This window comes from Leptonotus elevatus, chromosome 11 (genome assembly GCF_054856555.1).
Source record: "Leptonotus elevatus isolate MCC_2025b chromosome 11, RoL_Lele_1.0, whole genome shotgun sequence".
Taxonomy (NCBI): Eukaryota; Metazoa; Chordata; class Actinopteri; order Syngnathiformes; family Syngnathidae; genus Leptonotus; species Leptonotus elevatus.
The window spans coordinates 24,367,480-24,381,603 of NC_141249.1; the positions used below are offsets into that span (position 1 = coordinate 24,367,480).

Sequence of the window (14,124 nt, forward strand, 5' to 3'; positions counted from 1 at the left end):
CCAGCGGACGTGCTTTTCAAGCCTTTCAGAGCGATCGGTCGCCACAACGCCTCGAAATGCGCAGAGAACGCGTGTGCGTGGTTAAAAGACTTTTAATGGTTTGCGTGACAACAAGGCCAGCGAGCGCCGGCGCCAGAGCGCCACCTAGCTGAGAACTTTGTGGTGGGGGTGCAGGGGGAGGGCGGAGGTGAAGGCTCGGATGTCGCAGACGGACGCGGTGGCGTCCCTCAGGGCCGGCGAGGAGACCGGCAGGAAATTGAGCGAGCTCACCTCGCCGTAGGACGACGAGGCGGCGGCGCAGGTGGCATCGGGCGCAGGTTCCGGCGGGTCGCCCTCCTCTGCGCCGAAGCCCACCACCTGAGAAAAACAAACACCGAAATGAACACTCAATGACTTGATTGATACAAAACGATCTGACAACCGAACAGGAACATGTGACGTGACAAAACAACACTCGCGCAGATTTGACTCACCTTTGCGGAGAACACAAACGTCAACGTGGCCTCTTCTTGTTGATTGATTGTAATTCATACTTTTCAAATGAAAATACAAGCTGAATTTGAAAAAATATGGAAAATATCCCATCATTTTGGGAGACATTTCTCCAATAATGTCCAATTCTAAAACAAAAGATGGACTTTTTCAAAAACCTTTCCTGCAAAACTTTTCAAAAGATATTTGGACAACTTTCTACAAAATTGGACTTTTGAAATAAGTCGACACTTTTTCCCCCTCACAATGATTCGACTTATTTGTGAAAATGTCGATTTTTTTCCCTCCCAAAATGAATCTGCTGTTGTTTTGAAATATTGTTAACGTTGATGTAATTGAGCCTTATAGCGCCCCCAGGTGGCGCCAAACCACTTTTTCTGAGCTTGGATTCGTGTCTGGGAGGAAATTGATCTTCAAACGAGTATGAAGAATATCAAGCAGATTGAAGAAATGTGTTGAGGTTTTGTTTTTTGAGGCTGACGATGATTTGCGGAAGTGTCAGACACTTCTTCTCTGGTGTTTTTCTCGGTTCTTACGTGCACGCTGAGCTTCCTGGCGGCGCCGCGGCGATGCTCGGCGAACCAGGACAGCAGATGGTGGCGCGTCAGCTCTTTCAGGGCCGAGATCTGACAACACACAAGCCACACGCTTACTCGCAACGTGGAAATGTTTCCCAACACGTCACATGCTCGCTGGCTTGGTGCGGGCGGGAGAAAGACGCCAGCGGCGGCGGCGGCGGCTGGCTCGCCTCCATGTCGAGTCTCTGGAAGAGGAACTGCCTGGTGATGACCTCGCACCAGTTGCGGTCCACTTCCTCGCCCAGGTGAGCGTCCTCCGTCTCCTTCAGCTTGACCAGCGCCGTCACCTGCGTCTCGAAGGCCTCGTCGCTCAGCGCCGACAGACGCTCGCCGAACGAGACCAGGAAATCCTCCACTTTGGACTCCACAAACTCCGTGCTGACAAAAGCAGTGCAATGACGCCTTCAGGCAACAAAGTCACAGTTTCTCCAAGTGGACAAAAGTCAACAGTTGGACAAGTGCTTATTTATGGAAAGGTTCTGGATTGTGTTGGAAAAAAAATAAAAATAAATTCCACAGGTCAACATTCTTGAGAAATAAAAGCTTGAGAAACATATATATATATATATATATATATATATATATATATAAAAAAACATCCACTAAGTCATACATTTAATTAAAAACAAACAATATGTGCTGTTTTTGGATTGGCTTTTTTGCAATATTTATAAGAAAATTCTTATTTGAGACAGTTGTATCATCTTCAATCAAGTTTGAAGATTTCATTCCTTAAAAAAAATATGTTTTTTTTAAAGCTCCAAAAGGTCTTACCGCCTTTCTCAACAAGAAATGTTCCGTATTTTCTTTAAAAAAAAAAAAAAGATACAATATGCATTTGAGAAAAAAACCAAAATGTTTTTTGTCCTCTTGATAGCGGCTAGTCGCTCACCTGAACTTGGTGGCCTGCGTTTCCACGGTGACGGAGAAGCCCAGGACCCCCGAGGTGTTCCTGCAGGACGGGTACACGTGGTAGCTGAAAGACAAAAAGGTCACCGCAAGGTCACGCAAGACAAGCCACAAACGCGTTCCCAACATTCACTCACCCGAGCGTCTCTTTGGTCCGAAGGAAGTCGAAGCACGGCTCCTCCATGTGCATCTGACGCACGCACGCACACACACAAAAACATCCATTACGTAGAGCAGTGCTTCTCAAATGATGCTCCTTCATTGAAATGATTGGAAATGCGGTTATTCCGTTTCCCCCCCAAAAAACAACAAAGTGACTTTAAATGAGAAGACGAGCACGCGATGATACTGTACAGAAAAAAATACAGTCATGAAATAGTTCAATAAAACATAACAGAAATGAAACCATTTTTGCCACATTTTGGACTTCAATTAATGGACATTGTGCCGCTCAGTCCGGGTGCACCTGCGCACCTTGGCCACCTGGGGGCAGTAAAAGACAGCCAGCAAGACTTAATAAATCATTGAATCGTGAGGGATGTTTGAGAATAAATTCATCTGTCCATGGACTGCATTTCAAAAACAATTTCCATCTTTCAAATTGGCAGTGCAGAAAACTGATGATCGTTCAGTTAATTAAAGTGGCAAAAAAAAAAAAGTCTGATTTGGAAAGGGTGAAAATAAAACGCAAATCTCATCCGTTTTTAAGTGGTTATTCAGCAGCTTTTCATTTTCTTTGAAAGACTACATAATGAGTTGGGGATGTTCACATCATCATCATCATCATCATCATGATAAGAACTCACCACGAGCAGTTCCATCAAGGCGTGTTCACGCAGTTTCTTCAGCCCTGACTGCAACACACACACGCACGCACGCACGCACGCACGCACGCACGCACGCACGCACGCACGCACGCACGCACGCACACACTCAGATGGCGATGCAAACAAACAAGTGCCCCATTTGAGATTTTTCTCATCTCGTAATAAGTTTGAATGCGAACCTGGTAGTAGACGGTGACCTCCGAGTTGGCGTCGCCCTTGTTGAGGGACTTGACCTTGCACAGGTGATGCGCGACGGGCAGCTCCACCACCCGGAAGGAAACGGGCACCTCCGCCGACAGGGGCCCGAAACGCAGCTTCCTGCGGGGACACGCCGTCGCGCTTCAGTCGTCAAGTCCGGCAAGCCCCGCCCACATTTCCAAGACATCCTTTTGGATGCCTTTCCACAGGCCAAGTGTTCAATTCCAGTGAATGCATGAAAACATTTGTCAATTTCCATCCCGTTGCTTCAAAACATCCGATGAGTCCGAGCACAAACATCGATTCCCATTTTGTGGATTGTTTTGTCACGTTCAGCGTTTGTGCCGGACTCCAGACAAACCAAAGCACGCTTCTTTTATGAAGTGTCGTGTTCTCATTATTGCGTTAAAGTGTATTACAAAAGCATTTTGGACTTTTTATTAACCAGTGAATGTTGGTTATTTTGTACTTTGTTTTTGTAGAGAAGAAAAAAAAGAAAGCGGATTGATGTTGTACTGCGTTACCAATTTGGTCATTGTTTTCCAAAAATAAAAGCAGATGTTTGCAAAATGTCTTATTTTGATTAAACACGAGAAGATAATCAGTCGAGAATTACTGTTGATGTGCAGAAATAACAGACACTTAAAAAAAATGGCTCCAAACAACGACACGATTATTAAAAAAGTTCATTCATTAATTCGAAGAATCGATAAATATTGACATCTCTAATTAAATGCCCATCATCTCAAAGGGAGTCTACAACAAGAGACCGTATGGAAAAATGATTCTGATAAATCATAAAAAAAAAGAAAAAGACAATCAATCAATCAAGCCCCGCCCACCCTCAACAAAAGAATGACGAGAATGCATGAACTCACTCGGTGAAGTCGCGCAGGAACTCTTTGGACTCCTGTTGCAGAAAAGTGTGCGGTTAGCGTTAGCCGGCGCGCGCGAGCACGCCATAAAACGTTCTCAACTGACCGCGCCGGTCAAGTTGCCCTGCACGAGGCCCTCCACGTAGAGCTCCGCCTTCAGCTGCTTGGCAAAGTCCAGCAGGTCCGACAGGCTCAAGCCGGCCACGATGGCCCGGTACTTGTCCACCAGCGACCAGCGACGCTGCTCCAGAATCAGAAGACGAACGTCCCTGCGGCAGACACACAACGCATGCAAGGAAAGAAGAAGAACTTCACGCACGCACGCACGCACGCACGCCACGTTTTGGCCACAAGAGGACGGCCAATACTTTCTTTCCCTCATAATTCAAAGAAAAACATAAAAGCAAAAATCCATTCCTGAGGTGACATCAAATTTGCGGCCATTCGACACGTCTCAAACAATTTTAACGATACATTTGAATGTCATCAAGCGACTTCCATTTGGCAAACGACGCAGGAAATGCGCCATATTATTGACCATATTTGGACATGGAAGCTTTCCGCCCAACGAGGATGAAACTCCTTCTGATCTTATTGAACTCCGACATGTCATATTTGACTTGAGTCCGTGGGGGTTAGCTTAGCTTTAGCATGAAGACGTACGTACTTGCCCAAACGCTCCGGCTTGATGAGGATGTTGAAGTAGGTCTTCCTCAGCTGCTCCGTAAACATGGCGAACACGCCGGCGTCCGAGCTGAACTCCGCCAGGTGCTCCACCAGCAGCTTCAGCAGAAGCTGCACGTCAACGCCGCCAGGTGAGGAAGGAAGGAAGGACACATCACACGAATGATCAACTTCAACACGCGTGAACGCGTGAACGCGCGCGCGCTCACGTGAAGTTTGTGGTTGAAGCCTTTGAGCCTGATGACGAGTCCGTGCTCGCCGGCCACCAGTTTGTACTCCAGCTGCGCCACGTCGGCCTCGTAGGCGGGTTCGGCCAGGTTGTGAGCCAGGATGTTGACAAACAGGTCAAAGAGCACCAGACTGTTTAACGACAACGACCACAAGACGCAAATTGACTTTTCAAAGCGTGCCGTCATCTGGCTAATGGCGAAAAAGGGTTCTGCCGTCGCCACTTCTGCCTGACTGTGATGTCACAGTGGGGCTCGTTAACATCACAAGTGAAAACAATCAATCTTACTTCTCAGGACTCTTCTGAATCAGCGGCGAAATCAAATGGAAGCGAATATATGCTGAAAGATTCGGAGACAAAGAAATAGAGGCTGAATGAGGAAGTTCGGGATGTGGCCACTGGATGGCGCTGTTGCCTGCATGCCTGTCCTCACCTTTAGGGATCTTGAACTTGTTGTCCTTCTTGTACCAAAGGCAACCGCGCTGCTCGTCCAAAATCTTGACGGGGAACTCAGAGTCGGGACAGTCGGACGGCCTCAGAGCAAAATCCGAAGCTGGGGGGGGGGGGGGTTGTAGGGGGGGGGGGGCGTGAATATTCAACAGCAGCAGCAGACAATCGCTCACATCTTTTCTTATATTTCATTTAGCTTTTTATGACCAACCGATGAACTTGTTTTCAGCAGGAAGGTGAAGTTCAGGATTGACTTCAAAGTGGGATGTCCAGCGTTGAGACCACTGGAGCGCGACGTCTGCAGACAATCGCAAAGAACACAAACAGCCTCATTTCCAAAACAAAGTTGAAGGAAAAGCCAAAAGTGTTAGAAAGGCGACGCGCTCACCCTCCACGCCGTAAGCGGTGCCAAACCATTTCTCCCTGAGCTGGCAGCGGCCTTCGTGTTCCGGCGACAGCAGCAGCAAGTTGGCTCGCTCGGGGGTCAGCAAGGTCAGAGCCTCGCCGATCACCTGACAACACACGCGCACACACACAAGCTAGCGTCAATCAAGCCGCCATCTGCACACAAGCAATGGGAGGTGCTCAGGCTCCACCCCCAAGCTCATCTGACCAATTAGACAAAAGGGACTTTGTGAGGACGTTGACCTTGGGGTCAAAGTGAAACATGAGCTGGTCTCCAGTCAGGAAGTCCTCTTTGGGAAACAGCTGCATGTTCTCGCAGATGTTCTCCACAAACTCGATGGGATCCGTCTGCCGGGAAAAAGAAAGAAAGAGGAAAAAAAGAAAGTGCTCACTGAGAGCGTTTGGCCTTTTTATTCATTTCAGCCAATCGCTCAAGCAATCAAAATCAGCAAATCGTGAGCTGGGAGTCGGAAAGATTCACGTTCACTACAAAGGAATCATCTCGAGATCGACACCATATCAAAATCCCGATGCCTTCGAGAGCCACAAATAATAATAATAATAATAATAAAGCAAGGCATTGGACAAAAGTGCTGCTTTTCGTTGATAGATTGTCAACGCAGCCCAAGTGTTAGCACATTAGCACGTTAGCGCCACTCTACCTGCTCTTGATAATGGAACTCGTTATCTTCAATCTTCTGAATTTCCTCGTAGATCCTGAAGGGCAAACGACATTGCTGTCACCGCGCGTGCGTGCGTGCGTGCGTGCGTGCGTGCGTGCGTGCGTGCGTGTTTCCCAGCAGACCTCTGCTGAGGGCCCAACGTCTGCAGCATCTTCAGGTACTGGAACACCAAGTGGACCACCTGACCACACGACAGACAACATTCAAGATGGACTTGAATTGATGATCCATCATTGAGATATTGGCAGAAAAGTTTTGAGATCAGCTATTGGGAGAATATTCAGGCTGAAATTCAGCAAATTGATTGATTATGCAACATACTTTCATTAGCAATTCATTTGGAAATGGAGCATTTGTCGATGAATCGCTATATCGTCTATATTATTGATTTGGAGTGCCTTCAAACTGGAATCAAGCATGATCCGACATTGACCTGGTAGAAGTTTCGGAAGCCCCGGTCGGTGAGCGTGATGGAGATGGAGAAGATGGAGTAGGTGGTGTTCTGGTCGAAGCCCGTCTCGCTGTTCCCCCCGAAGAGCGCCAGCGCCCAGCACCTGAACACACGCGGAGGTCAGCGGCGGACGGACGGAGGGACGGACGGAGGGAGGGACGGACGGACGGATGGAGGGAGGGACGGACGGACGGACGGAGGGGCGGACGGAGGGACGGACGGACGGACGGACGGAGGGAGGGAGGGAGGGACGGACGGACGGAGGGACGGACGGAGGGAGGGACGGACGGACGGACGGAGGGGCGGAGGGACGGACGGAGGGAGGGACGGACGGACGGACGGAGGGGCGGACGGACGGACGGAGGGGCGGACGGACGGACGGAGGGACGGACAGACGGAGGGAGGGACGGACGGAGGGACGGACGGAGGGGCGGACGGAGGGACGGACGGAGGGACGGACGGAGGGGCGGACGGACGGACGGACGGAGGGACGGACGGAGGGGCGGACGGAGGGACGGACGGAGGGACGGACGGAGGGACGGACGGACAGAGGGAGGGAGGGACGGACGGACGGAGGGACGGACGGAGGGATGGAGGGATGGACGGACGGAGGGACGGACGGAGGGATGGACGGACGGACGGACGGACGGAGGGACGGACGGAGGGAGGGCCTCACTTCTTGCGCAGCACAGACAAGATGCTGCCGCTGCCCTCGTGCCCGATCAGCCAGGAGATGTAGTGGAGGGGCTTCACTCTGACGCAAGCACATGACAAAACATCACATGACATCACACGTCTTCAGTTGGCCTTCACTCGCCATCCGCGGTCACGCCTGCCTCCAAAGTCACCTGTAGTGCTCGCCCTGGGGCGGCAGCGCCCAGCTGATGGTCAGAGCGTGCACCTTCCTCACGGGCACCACTGCAACATGCGCGACACACACAATAAGTTGCATTCGTGCCACTGTTTGGGATTCGTTCAACACGGCAAAATCTGTCACTCCGGCAGTTGTGTATCGTGTAGTCATATTAAAAAGTGGCCATTCGTGGTTTTATGAATGGACATCGGGTTATGAAGAGGAATATCCATGCGATATTAACGATATATTAACGACAGGGACGAGCGCTTGCGTCACCTCGGTAGACTTTGTTGAAGGCCGGCGTGTCGAACGGCCTCAGCAGATGGGAGAAGTCCACCGGCGGTTCAGCACTGAAACAAACGGTCAGAGCGGGCGCCATCTTGCCTCCGTTCATCGTGGTGATGATGATGATGATGATGATGATGTCTTACTTGTTTGGGATGTGGATGAAGATCTCTCGGACCCACTCCTCCAGAGTGTCCAAAGTCTCTGATCGACAAAAAAGAAAAGGAAGGAAAAAAGGAGGAGAAGCATATCCAAAAGCTGCCGTTTGCACCGTTGTAGGCGTGTGCAGGCGGCGGCGCACCAACCTTTGGACTGCACGGCGAGCGTCATGTAGTGAGCCGAGTAAAAGCGCGTCCAGAATTGTCGCAGGCGTTCGTACGTGTTGATGCCTCGCTCTCTTGGCTCCTCTTTCAGCGTCTGAGCGTTTCCTGTTGCCGCCACACACGGGACAAAAAAAAAAAAAAAAACCAGCGTCACTATCAGACAAGACGGACGAGTGCCTTCATTTTGAAGCTCGTTCCCCACCCCAGCAGAACTTGCTCATGGGATGTCCCGGCACGGCCAGGCTGCCAAACAGCATCTCCTTGCGATGCGAGTCGGCAGGCCTCGCCAGCTGGTACTCTGCAAACGGAGAAAAAGAATCGCAAAGGCCATCGAGGACACGCCCCCGCCGGCCGGCGCCCCCGCCCGGTTAAGTCTTACCGCTGTCGACCGCCTCCACCTCTCGGCCCACCGCGTCCTCGATCATCAGCGGACAGATGAAGAACTGGGCCCACCTGAAAGACGCACGCCAATCAGTCCAGTCCGCCCACACGCTCATTAACCAGCTAACTTGTGCACCAATCCATTTGCAAACTAACTCGCCATCTGACAAACTCATAAATGAACTCGCACACTAACCAAGTAAACTTGCAACAAACTAGCAAAGTCGTTTGTGTTGCTTTCTAACTCGAAAACTCAAACTAATTCATTTGTCAAACGAACTAACTCACTAAAAAACTTACTAACAAAACACTTTCATTTGTGAATGAACAAATTCACAACCTAACAAACTAGTCTTGAAAAAGTCATTCTTTCCCAAACAAGTAAGACATCGTCATCATCATCAACACAAGGCAACTCATTAAGTCGTGAACAATTGCATTGGCTAACTAACTAACTTACTAACTACCTTACAAATAAACTCATGATCATATCATTCCTTTGAATTTTATTCACTAACAAACTTGCAAACTAACAAACAATTTGTAAATGAGCAAACTCTGAAACGAATGCACTAACTCACAAACTACCCCACAAAGCAACTTCAAAACTAACTAACTCACAAACTAGCAGACTTACTAACATATTTACAAAGTAACTCAGGAACTAAACAATTTGCAAACTAACAAACTCGCAATCAAATTCACTTCAGTGGACTCACTTGTAAATTAACAAATGAGCTCACTCACAAACTACCCGAATGGGAATGGACTAACTCACCCAAACTCAAACTAATTAAAAAAAATAATTCTCAAACTCGGCATCAAACTAACTCAAGAACTAATGAATTTGCAAACTCACCAACGAACACGAACTCCCTCGCACACTAACCCACAAACTAACTTGTGAATAATCAAACTCATCATCAAACTACCGACCTAACCAACTGATCAAGTTCATTTACAAACAACCTCCCAGACTAACTTGCAAACTAAGAAATGGACTCAAAAACAAACTGACAAAAGTCAGTGCGAAACAAAGGCAGGAACTTCGCGAACTGACTCGCCAACTAACTGACTAAAAAAATGCATTAACGTGAACTAGCTTGCAAAGTAACTCGCAACAAAGTCGCCGGGTCGGCAATCAGCCCCGCCATTGGCAAGTCATGTGACAAAGGAATGACGTGATGATGCAATGAAGTGTCCAGATGTGCGATGCGGTCTGACGCCGACCTGTCCAGAGCCTCCCTGAAGTGTTTCTTCTGCACGTCGAACTGGAAGACGGTCCTCTCGCAGTCGGTGGAGGCGTTGTCGTTGCCGCCGTGCTTCTTGAGGAAGGCGTCCAAGCCGTTCTCCGCCGGGTACTTTTGGCTTCCCATGAACACCACTGAGCCGGCCGGTCGTTGCCGTGACAACAGGACACGTTTTCACTCGGTCGTGTCAAATGGCAAGCCGGCCTTTTCCGCAACATGAGCGTTTCAATGCTAACGACGCTAACGGTCAAATCGGCCATTTGGAGCCGATAAAATGATCGGAGGCGCTTCTAAATCGGGCTTCCCAAATCCTGCTCCTGGAGGCCCGGAGTCCTGCCGGTTTGCCCGTGTTTCCGTCCTCCAACACACCTGATTCTGAAGATCAGGATGGTTATTTCAATCTTGTGGCTTGGAGGACACAAACGTTGGCCCTCCAGGAGCAGGATTGGGCAAGTCCAATTTAGAAGCGCCTCCGATCATTTCATCCGCTCCAGATGCCTCATTGCTGAGCCAGATTGATCAAATGTTTGAAATGTTGTTAATGGGAACCCCAACGAGCAGTGCCACAAACGGAACAGAATTGTTTTTCTTCACAACGGCCAAATGTTGTCGGTGACCAGAAACAGGACTCACTGTGCTCCAGGAAGTGGGCCAGGCCGGGGAGATCGTCGGGATCGCTGAAGCTGCCGACGTTGATGCACAGGGCGGCTGCGGCCTGCACGCACGCACGCACGCACGCACACACGCACACACAAATCGGGGAATGTCCGCATCAGCTCGAGTATTGGAGAAAAAGGCTCAAATCTAGAGGCCAACATCATTTAACTAAGTAGTCAAACATAATCAAACTGAGGCAAAAAAAAAAATCATCAAACTTTATATATATATAAAATTGCATTGCATTCATATATTATATATATTGCATTCACTTGAAAAAAAAACCCTGCTGTTCCAACTAATCTTTGTTTTTTGTTTTCTTTCTGTTTTTCAGGGGTTTTTTCGGTTATACTGAGTATTTTTTTCTGTTTAGTTTCTGAATAATTCCCGTTTTTCTGTAATTTTTCCGTGTTTTATAAAATATTTTTTTCCCGTTTTTCTGAGTAATTTTTCCGTGTTTTATAATACACTTTTGTAATAAAGCATGATATCTGGTAACATTTAATTGCAGGTTGTTGTTTTTCTTAAACACTATTGTTTGTACTGAATATGCCACTTGCCGATAAAAAAACACTTTGAACAAACTTGCTTGAATGTAAATGTAAAATTGACGAAGTGTGCTCCCGAACGATTACAGCAATTTCCGGACTACAAGCGGCGCTAGCTACATTTGGGCAATACTGGAGTTTGTTCCGCATATAAGCCGCACCCGACTGTAAGCCGCAGGTGTTTTAATGTTACCGCACCGGGTTCAAGCTACTTTCTTTTCCATAATGAGGACGCAAATTGTCTGGCTCTCGTTCGGTCTCTCCGACTGTTTTTGGGCTCACTTGGTTTGTTTTTGCTCTGCCTGACGCTCTTGCGCTTCCTTTATAGTGCGCCCCCTTGTGATCTGACGGATAAGCCGCACCTTTGTATTAGCCGCAAGTGAAACAAGTAGCGGCTTGTAGTCCAGGAATGACTGTAGTCGAATGCAAAGCGCTTGGAGGGCCTTTGGAAATCAAGAAGCATCCGACAGCATACCTGCTTTTCGCTGCTCTTCTTCTTCTTGGCTGCGTTGTCCTCGTCCAGCTCTTCAAAGTCGCTGTCCTGCTCTTCATCTTCATCATCCTCGTCGTCCTCCTCCGAGCCCTCGCCTGAATCCGCCTCGTCGTCTTCGCCGCCGCCGTCGTCGTCGTCGTCCCGCTCCGGTTCGGCGTCCCCGCCTTCGGTCTTGCCGTCGGTGGCGCTCAAGTCGGAGATGAGCAGCGCTCTGAGGCCGTTGCTCAGCTGGATGAATCTGAAGCAAAGGAGAATCGTGCCAAGGTTCAACCGACTTGCCTCCTGCGTCTCACATTTGGAAGTGGCCGCCGTCAGAAAAGCTCCTCAGCCCAAAATAGTTCATAGCTAAACACACGAGCGGCGTTGCTTCACAGCCAAGCGCCATTTATCATGGCGGAACATTCCAGACTGAGAAAAGTTCAAACCCGAAATATAGAGACCACCATAGAGGTCCCGTGTGCACTTAATACTTTGAAATGGGTTCGTTTAAAACACACTTTCAAATATTCAAACGTACTTTTTCAAGTATACTTTAAAGTCAGAATTCTGAGAACGTGAGAATCCTGCCAACCACTTCCTTCTTCTTCTGTAACCGACATCATTGTCATGACATTCTAAGAAAAAGTGCCAAGTGGGCGCTGCCGGGCATGTCTTCAAATGTTCAAGGAAAACGTCAACAAAGACATCAACTTTTGTAAAATGTCAGTACAACTGAAATGTTAATCATGGTGGCCATGTTGCTACTTTGAGGTTTCTTCCCGTCGAGCTCGTTGCTTCCCGGCATGTTGAGACAAAATTTGGTACGACAGCGAAGCAAGTGGAACTTCAGACGTGCCCGCGTGCTGTAAAAACAATCACGAGCTATTACAAATAGCAATGTTGCTAATGATCAACGGCGATAAAGCGGAGGTTCGCTATTAATAGTCAGAGAAAAAGTGTTTGTTTGTGCCAGTGGGCGCGCAATCAGAATAGTACAAATGAAAACCTGAGCCCACCGGTATTTCTTGGGGTCGCTGGGTGACTTGATGATCTCGGGGTCCCCCTGCTCCTCGCCGGCATCCTGCGCGGGCGGCGGCGGTTCGCCCTGGTCCGGAGCGCACGCCTGACCCGAAACGTTGCCAGCGCTGACGGACTTGTTGGTCTGAGGCATGACGACGACGCTGGCGACACAACAAGCAGCTTTAGCGACATCAACCTTCTTCTTCACTTTTGGTGGAGAGCAGTCAAGGTCAGCAAGACCTGTTGTGCCTAAACGCCATTAAAAAGCACTGAGCTACATTTCAAACTTCAATTGTAGCACATTTGTTGCCCCAAAACAGTCTATTGCTTTGGATTGGCTACACTGCTTCCAGTTTGGGGATGTTGGAGTTTTCTGTCCAATCAGATTTCAGCCCGTATGTGTCGCCATGACAGTCGAACCTGATCAGTAGCGCTGCTGCTGATCGCAATTATACAAACCATCAAAACGAGACAAAAACGCACAATCGCAGCACATTACCTGAAGCCTTTCACCGTCATCAATATTGCTGTAATTAAATGACAACAACATGAGAGAAAAATCAATCCATTTCAACATTGATGCTGATTATTAAAAGGATTAATGGGCACATCGTTGGTCAGAGATTCAGGCTGGGAGTTTTGAAAGTGAGGTTCCATTCAAATTTGGCCTGCAGCCTCCGGGTGTGTTTTGTTAGTCAAGTTTTGCTCTGAGCAAGCAATCAGAAGCTGGACAAAACGTGGACCTCATCAAGAGCCAGCGTTCTGCCCCCGAGAGCGTGAATTTCAAACGTGATTGCTTCATCGACAAACCTCCATTTGCAATTTTGAAAAATACTTCGCGTCATCTTGGCTCTGGCAGATTAGGTCACCATGGCAACAAATACACCGTGAAATCTGATTGGACAAGAAAAGAAAAGAAACTAACCTCTATATTCGAACTGGGAGCAAAGGAACCAAAATAAACGAAAAGACGGTTGGAAATCAAATTTAATGGGATAAATATAAACCGTGAGGTGGTAAATGAAATGGAGTTGAGTTGTTGGTGATAGCGTTGGAGAAGAGCTGACCGGCCACCTCTGGGTGTTGTTACACTATCTCAAGTTAGGCACACTGCATTGAATAATTGCTCGATGGCGACATAAGCAAAACACGGCAACAATTTGAGCTCTTTGAAAACAGGAAGAGCCGTCTTGAAATCTAGCGGCAAGTGTTAGCATCCAGCCACTAATCCGGCTAATTAAACTCGTCTTGCGGCTTCTGCGCTTCACCAGGCCGGCAGGGCGCCAGGCCGTTAGCCATTAGCACATACTCCGGAACACGACACAGTGACGGTCGAACGGGACGAAAAGACAACATCGCTTTGACGGCCACTTACTGACGATTGTTTCAGCTTTAGCAGAGTTAGCACAAGTGGCGAGTCGGCGACTTCCAGGCAGCGACGAATCTCATTGGTCGGACGAAACAAAGCCCGCGATTGGCTGACAGCAAAACTCGTCACGCGCAACGCGGCACGTGATTGGACACGATCATGGCGTCATTCCGTCTTTCTTC

The 14,124-nt window shown here is 48.6% G+C and overlaps 1 protein-coding gene across 2 annotated transcripts; it reads right to left on the reverse strand.

Moving 5' to 3' along the window:
- Nucleotides 1–76: 76 nt before the first annotated feature.
- Nucleotides 77–14,074, reverse strand: nrd1b (nardilysin b (N-arginine dibasic convertase)). Of its 2 annotated transcripts, none has more exons than XM_086088468.1 (31): nucleotides 13,949–14,074; nucleotides 12,570–12,734; nucleotides 11,557–11,812; nucleotides 10,510–10,591; nucleotides 9,857–10,010; nucleotides 8,625–8,698; nucleotides 8,448–8,543; nucleotides 8,228–8,350; nucleotides 8,069–8,126; nucleotides 7,914–7,987; nucleotides 7,630–7,699; nucleotides 7,458–7,535; nucleotides 6,764–6,884; nucleotides 6,453–6,511; nucleotides 6,310–6,364; nucleotides 5,891–5,995; nucleotides 5,631–5,754; nucleotides 5,454–5,540; nucleotides 5,226–5,345; nucleotides 5,081–5,132; nucleotides 4,773–4,923; nucleotides 4,547–4,674; nucleotides 3,986–4,148; nucleotides 3,883–3,914; nucleotides 2,986–3,124; nucleotides 2,786–2,833; nucleotides 2,117–2,169; nucleotides 1,963–2,046; nucleotides 1,241–1,448; nucleotides 1,029–1,118; nucleotides 77–357 (listed from the first exon to the last, which is right to left on the reverse strand). In XM_086088468.1, the coding sequence occupies exons 2-31, from the start codon at nucleotides 12,722–12,724 to the stop codon at nucleotides 145–147; spliced, it is 3,252 nt and encodes a 1,083-aa protein (XP_085944594.1). In that variant the 5' UTR covers nucleotides 12,725–12,734; nucleotides 13,949–14,074; the 3' UTR covers nucleotides 77–144. The 2 variants fall into 2 exon arrangements, with proteins under 2 accessions (XP_085944594.1, XP_085944595.1); XM_086088469.1 differs by lacking the exon at nucleotides 13,949–14,074 and adding an exon at nucleotides 13,499–13,936.
- Nucleotides 14,075–14,124: the final 50 nt, after the last annotated feature.

What these genes read in the sequence shown, in the direction of transcription:
- nrd1b (XM_086088468.1), bottom strand. Translation starts at nt 12,724, where the DNA reads ATGCCTCAGACCAACAAGTCCGTCAGCGCTGGCAACGTTTCGGGTCAG. An exon ending in GGTGGAGGCGGTCGACAGCG is followed by an intron (nt 8,544 to 8,624) that starts GTAAGACTTAAC and finishes CTCCGTTTGCAG; the next exon opens with AGTACCAGCTGGCGAGGCCT. An exon ending in CCAGGAAGCTCAGCGTGCAC is followed by an intron (nt 358 to 1,028) that starts GTAAGAACCGAG and finishes TGTTTTTCTCAG; the next exon opens with GTGGTGGGCTTCGGCGCAGA.